Genomic DNA, 6,703 nt, shown 5'->3' with positions numbered 1-6,703 from the left:
AGAACTAAAAATCTCATCAACTTTTCTCGGCTGTGTTTCAAACTTTCAGCCTCGTTCCTTCTCCTGTTTTGGTTCATTTATTAATCATTTGTTTGTCTTCGGCTTTATTTCAACTTCAACGATCAATTTTCTAAAATATTTTTTCACCCAACCTAGAAAAAAAGACAACGAAATAGAAATTGCATTCACTTCGTTGTAATGCGTGAAACTGAAGGATCGACGTCAGTCTTGATCAGACCTTGTCCCAGTGTTTGGTGGGCTCTATCTGGCCCACGGACCACGGTTTGTCTTTAATGTTTCTAACGCCAGCGTTGTTTTTCTTTAACAACTATAAAAACTCCAGTTTCAGGGACTGTTTTTCAACGACGTCTATTTTTTATTTCGTCTGTTTTTTGTTTCTTTCCTTTGCGTTCTTCAAAATTTCCGTCACAATCTGAGAGACGAAACACAGCAGGAAACAAACAAACAAACAAACAAACAAACCCTCTGTTGCATGTCTTCACAGCAGGAAACAAACAAACAAACAAACCCACTGTTGCATGTCTACTCTGTCACACACAGAGCCGTCGACTTTAACGGCGTGACAGAGAGGAAGTTGTCACGCTGGTGAAAACTTCCTCCTCTCTGTCACCTTCTGAGGTTTTCCACACTTTGATCCTCACAAAGAGCAGAATTTTCAAAAGAATTTCTTTTTCTGTTTCTGAGGAGCAGGAGGTTCTGACACTAATGAGAGGCGGGGTTCAAAGGGCCTCTTCGTTCCAGGTTGGGCGGAGGGAGGGACGGTGACGGATCCGGAGCGGATTATTTTACGGCTGCCATCAAAGGCAGAACATCTTTGACTGTGTCAGACGGTGGAGAACTGTTCTCCGTGGCAACAGGCTGACCTGGTTTCTATGGTTATGGTGTCCCTTCAGCTGCTCCACGTTCAGCCCGTTCTCACCACTGATGTTTGGAGACACCATTTAACGGTCTTTGTTCTCAGCCGCGCTGCTGAAACTCATTCTTCTGAACTTGTCATATTTGAGGTGAAATATAAAATATATATAAACATTTGTTAAGAAGTTAAGAGTGAATATCAGATCAGATCATAAACATTTGTTAAGAAGTTAAGAGTGATTGAAATATCAGATCAGATCAGATTGCTTTTAAAAAAAGCTATTTTTTGGATGGTAATTGAAACCAGGCTTCTATTGGACAGTCCAGCTGTCAATCAAACACCTGGTCCACCAGAGTAAAATGTCAGATTTTTTCTACAAAATTTATTTAGTGGCAGGAAACTTTGGTGGATCTTCTCAATTTTTTTTTTTTACATCTCAAAGCTAAGCTATAGATTATAGATTATAGCTATAGATTTTTTCCTTTATTTTAAATATTTCTGCTATTAGGCTAATTAATTTATTAGATTTAAACAATTTCAGCCGTACAGTAAATTCAGATTCAGGCTTTTACTTGTACTTTACATCGTCTTAAATTTAAAAAATTGTTGAGAAAGTTGAGAAATCTAACTTTTGCTGCTTGTATTGATGCTACGTTCCCAGCTAACCTTCAGCTACATCCAGGCTATTTTTAGCTAACTTTCAGCGTTGCCATTTCTGCCCTTCATTTTGACTGTTCCTTGGCAACAGTTGAGCTATTTTGGCTAACATTTTACATTTTCCGAGGTAGCTCAGCCTCTTTTTTTTTCTTTTTCTCCCCCCTCTGGAATGCAGGGTGGCCTGCTGGGGGCGCTCTTCAGTGACTGTGGAGGGGACTTTTGTGACAGTACAGTCTGTGTGAACTCCACTTGACTTCTCTGGAGTAGAAATCAAACTTCTTCAGTCGCCGTCGTGGTGTCAGTTGATGACTGTGAGTGTGGAGTCTTCACTGCAGCTGACAGCTCTGCTCTGAGCTGCCGAGGTTCACTGCAAGTTCAACAAAGACCATTTAGCCTCTAAAGTGAAAGTGATGGGCTAACAGCTCCAGACTGTCTCCCCTAATGGCCCTGTGATAAGACGCTCCCCACAGGTTTATACACAGGGCATTAAAAACCCCCTCGAAGACGACATTGATTTTCTCAAAACCTTCTGAGCAGGAAAATGTGGAGTAGATAATGATTTTCATTCCCCACTCGTGTCTCTCTGCTCCTCGTCTCCTGGTACGACGCTCCGATCAGTCGCCGTCATTCCAGGAACTGGGACTGAAGCTGAACATCGGTTGCTACGCAACGATCGAAAGTAAGAGGAGTCATTATCGAACAAGTCATTAACTGGGGCCGATAGTTGGACGGCCGGAGGAGACCTGATGAGCTGCCTTATTTACGGGGTCCAAACAGGAAACAGGAGCGTGACGCTCACACAGGTTCACCCTCAGATGCTGCGTCACTGCCTGTGATGGGGGGGGGGGTATGACACTGGATGATAAGTGGCCGTCAGGGAGGCTTTTCCTCCCTCCCTCCGTCCCTCCCTCGTGTCCAAAAACCACACCCTGGCTCTTGACCTGACGTGACCTCCAATTCCATTTCCTGCTGCCCTGAAAAATGACTCCTAACACCACTCAAAGACAAACACAGGGACGACCTGTGTGTGTGTGTGTGTGTGTTTGTACCTCCTCAAAGTGGGTTCACATGATAAAGATGCTGTTAAAGCCATTTCCAGCCGTCATCTGGGGAGGAGAGGTGGAGGGGGGGGGCAACACAGGGTCACGTAAAGAGACGAGCCAGCGTTCACACTGACAGTCAGACCTGTGGTGAAGTCAGAGTGAACAGCGTGAACACAGCGTGAACAGCGTGAACACAGCGTGAACACAGCGTGAACAGTTAACTCTGTATTTTTCCAGAACAAACGTTTCACCTGGTTTTATGTTTTGAAACGTTGATTTGACAAGAATCCAAGAACAAACGTTGGACCTGGATAGAGAACAACAAAGTCAACAACAACAACAACAACAACAACTCATCACTGACCCGTTGATCCTTGATGTCAAAACTGTTGAAAATCTCCTGGAAATGTTGGGGGTTTTTTTTCCAGCTGTTCAGTCTGAGTGATTTATTATTTATATGTTTGTGTGTTTAGGATGTCATTTGGTGTTCTGCAGCTCGGAGTGTGTGTGTGTGTGTGTGTGTGTGTTTTACTGCTGGTTTGATTTTATGTCCAGCAGAGTTAAGTGGCAGAACCAGCGCAGAGACACTAATTAAAAACGCTGCAGCGTCTCAGCTCCTTCTCATCACTGCTGATGAACAAGCTGCTGCTGAAACGACGCCTTCATCTTCACTCCGCTGCTGCTCCGTCAGCCATGTGTGGAGGCGCTGTCTGTGTCTGTGTCTGTGAGAAACACTGATATCACTTTATTAACCTGTTGAATAAGCAGCTCCTCCTATCACTTTATTAACCTGTTGAATAAGCTGCTCCTCCTTCTTCTCCTCCGTCCTTTTCTTTTTTCTTTTATTCATTAATTCATCCTCCAGCACCTCATTCATTTTTCAAGGACACTGGGGGGAGACGATGTCCCAGCAGTCATTGGGTGAGGGCGTCCTGGACTTCATTAAACAGGATCCAACAACAGACAAACAACAGACCTGGTCCTGGTCTGATGTCGGACTGTGAGAGTGACCCGACATCGGCCGCGTCGTTCATCGATGCCTGGTTATTAAATAAATAATAAGAGTTGAATTCATGGAAAAACATTCAGATGAGAGACAGTTTATGTCACTGATACGGAGGAAGAACCAGTTCCAGTGAAATCCCCTCTGTGGTTCCGGACCGTCCTTCATGTTGGTGGACTTCAGGCAACAGCAGCAGCAGAACTGAACCCACGCTGGCGTTTCCACAGACTGGAAGGAGTTTGATTTAGAAGAATGACCTTTGGAATGGACAACATGATGCTGCACCAGCTGATCCGGTCCAGTCCAGTCCGGTCCGGTCCGGTCCGGTCCAGTCCGGTCCGGTCCAGTCCAGTCCAGTCCAGGGATCTTTAATTCAGCAGCTGTCAAAAACCCACTTGGGAAAAACAAAATAATAATAATAATAATAATAAAGGATGAAATCATGAAGTGAAACAGTTGGTGGGTGAGTCAGGCGGTGGAGAATAAGACGAAGGAGGAGGAGGAGGAGAGACAGTGACAGAGAATAACTCATCAGAGGTGAGTTTTTCTTCTGGGTGAGCAGAGAAACGATGATGTCACCGCGTCCTGCTGGTCGTGAGATCGACTGGTCTTAGTCACAACAATCAGGTGACGTGATCCTGCGTGATCGTATTGTAGTTTCTTCCAATTGTAGGAGCATAAGCCAGGGGGCGCTGTTGGTCTCTGGGAGGACCCTTATTGTTATTTTCCTCAGCTCTGCTGCAGAAGGAGTGAATTGTAGGAGGAGAGAGAGAGAGAGAGTGGCTGGTTGTTGACAGATGTTTTTCCTCCAGGCTGTCGTTGAAGACGGAGACGGAGACGGAGACGGACGTCTGTCTCTGTCTTTATGTTCTGTCACATCTGCAACAACAAACTTCAATTTCTTTGAAATGAGATTCATGAAAAAAACACAACTTTAATTAAACCGCCTGCTGGAGTAAAGTTGTTTTTTTTTTAATGTAATTCTCCAGGAGTTACTATTTATGGCTAACAATTAGCAGTTTAAGGTTAATCTTTAGCTACTGCTTAATTCTGCTCCATTTTTTTCCGTCAACATTTGTATTTTCACCGCAGGAACTAGTACCAGGAACTGTTCAATCGAACTACAGCACAGTGGAGTAGAAGTACAGAGTCATGGAGTGGAGTCAAAAATCAAGGACATCTTCTGACCAATCAGCACAGACCTGAATACAAGCTCCGCCCCTGTTGATTTTACAGGCTACAACAGATTAAACCTGGTGTGAACACGATCAACATTTATTGTCCTGTCATTTCACACAGTTACTGCACAACCAACAACCAACAACAGCCACGTAAATATAAATCAGTAAACATAAACACCATCAGCACCCGAGGCCCCTTACCGCCCCCTGCTGTTCAGAAAAAATAATTAAAAAAGAACTAGAAGTAAAATTACGAAATAACTAAGGCAATAATGGTGTAAAAAAGTGTCAAATAATATATATATAAAATTAATAATAACTAAAACCCAAAATAAAACCCTTTAGATTCAGTAGATGGACAGTAATCACACAAAAATAGCTAAATGTTAGCTATCTTTGAAAGGTAAAAGGTATCCCAACTAACATGTATTTTTTTAGCAGCAAAGCTAAAATATATAAAATATATATAGGTACATGAAACTATAGTCAAAAACACACAGTCAGCTGGAAAGACGTTGATATATTTTGGGGGGAACAGAGCTGGTTTTAGCTAACAGGATGGTAACAGTTAGCTTAAACAGCTAGCTTAAACAGTTAGCTTAAGCAGACACAGTAGTGACATATATAATAATAATTAATAATAATTAAACTGCACTGGAAGTTTTTTAAAAAGTCTTTAAAAACTTATTTATACTCACGGCCACACCTGAAGCCTTCCATGTGCCACAACTGGCCCGGAGCCTTATGATGAAACACAAAGTGTCTGGGAAAATCGTGGGGAAAAATAAAAGAGACCGAGAAACACATGGTTAAAAGTAAGTCATATAGTCGTATAAAAGTGAGGCGCTGACGTCACGGCCCTGCTCGGTCCCACGTGGTCTCAGCTGACCTCCTCCAGATCTTCGAGATCCTCCTGGGACAGATGTGAACAGGTGGAGTCCTCCGCAGTCCTCAGGCTGACGGAGCCGTACAGCCGGGCGGCATGTTTGGAGTAGGCGAAGGCTTTCCTCCTCATCATCTCCCCCTGCCACAGGGAGATCATGAGGAGCGTGGAGAGCAGAACACCTCCCAGGGTGAGGAGGCACAGCCCCGCGATCACACAGCGGTCCAGGTGCGCACCTACCCGGGCTTTCTCCCGCTCCAGACGCTCCATCTCCCGGGCGGAGACGCTGTCGGGATCCACGCGCACGTCCCGAGGAACCGTGTAGGAGATGGCCACCAAGGAGATCCCTGTGACCAGGCAGGAGACGGCGATGATGAAGCCGTAATCTGCCGTCTTCCCCGAGGACAGGTCTTCGTCAGAGAGCCAGAAAAGTTCCGGAATCTCCTCCTCCTCTTCCTCCTCCTGCTGCTCCATCATCATCACCTCCTCCTCCTCTTCCTCGTCGCTTTGGTAGCCCTGACTCCTTCTAAAGGTCTCCGGACTGGTGTCTAAAAGGTGGACGTGGACAGTGTCTCCGTCGCCATCATCCTGGTCTTCTCTGCAGGAGAAGGAGGTCTCCGTCTCCGCCCGTGCCTCTGTCCACGGTGCTGAACTCTCCTCCACGGAGAGCAGAGAGCGACGGCCCGGACACAGGTCCCTGAGGTCGGAGTGGTCGAAGTTGAACAGTTCCAGGTCTGACATCTCAACCTGGAGCCTGTTGCCCGCCGCCTGTAGCCCGTGGCCGCGGCTCTGTGGAGCAGAAACCAAACATTTAAAGTAGTTTTAATCTTTGCGGAGACTTTACACAACTGAAGCTAAACACCGAGCCGCGGTCCACATACGCACCGCACTCTGTCCCGGATGAACCGCAAGCATTCTGTTCAGAGGAGAGTCCACTGAACGAGGAGCCGCTCTTCACTGAATTCCCATGGCGGCGGCGGCAGCAGCAGCAGCTCCAGAGGCTCAGGACGAGGAGGAGGAGGAGGAGGGAGAGGGGGGAGAGGAGGGGCAACACGCACT

At 45.8% G+C, this 6,703-nt stretch overlaps 1 protein-coding gene and 1 long non-coding RNA gene across 2 annotated transcripts in view; both read right to left on the bottom strand.

Annotated features, from left to right (window-relative positions):
* The window catches only part of LOC107989945 (uncharacterized), a 5,325-nt gene extending 1,822 nt beyond the window's left edge, over positions 1–3,503 (bottom strand). Inside the window, exons 1-3 of the long non-coding RNA XR_001761453.2 lie at positions 3,368–3,503; positions 2,829–3,330; positions 2,584–2,719 (exon numbers count right to left, since the gene is read on the bottom strand). This is a non-coding gene — a long non-coding RNA (uncharacterized LOC107989945). The remainder of the gene's footprint in view (positions 1–2,583; positions 2,720–2,828; positions 3,331–3,367) is intronic.
* Positions 3,504–4,075: 572 nt separating this feature from the next.
* Positions 4,076–6,681, bottom strand: LOC103393930 (transmembrane protein 74). Its single transcript, XM_008331058.3, has 2 exons — positions 6,530–6,681; positions 4,076–6,433 (listed from the first exon to the last, which is right to left on the bottom strand). The coding sequence occupies exons 1-2, from the start codon at positions 6,557–6,559 to the stop codon at positions 5,642–5,644; spliced, it is 822 nt and encodes a 273-aa protein (XP_008329280.1). The 5' UTR covers positions 6,560–6,681; the 3' UTR covers positions 4,076–5,641.
* Between the last annotated feature and the right edge of the window lie 22 nt (positions 6,682–6,703).

The sequence above is a fragment of the Cynoglossus semilaevis genome, chromosome 18 (genome assembly GCF_000523025.1).
Source record: "Cynoglossus semilaevis isolate Cse_v1.0 chromosome 18, Cse_v1.0, whole genome shotgun sequence".
Taxonomy (NCBI): domain Eukaryota; kingdom Metazoa; phylum Chordata; class Actinopteri; order Pleuronectiformes; family Cynoglossidae; genus Cynoglossus; species Cynoglossus semilaevis.
This window is presented reverse-complemented; position numbering and strand designations above follow the sequence as displayed.

Coding starts and splice junctions, on each gene's coding strand:
- LOC103393930 (XM_008331058.3), bottom strand. CDS start 6,559: ATGCTTGCGGTTCATCCGGGACAGAGTGCG. Junction 6,434..6,529: donor TTCATCCGGGACAGAGTGCG/GTGCGTATGTGG, acceptor TCTGCTCCACAG/AGCCGCGGCCACGGGCTACA.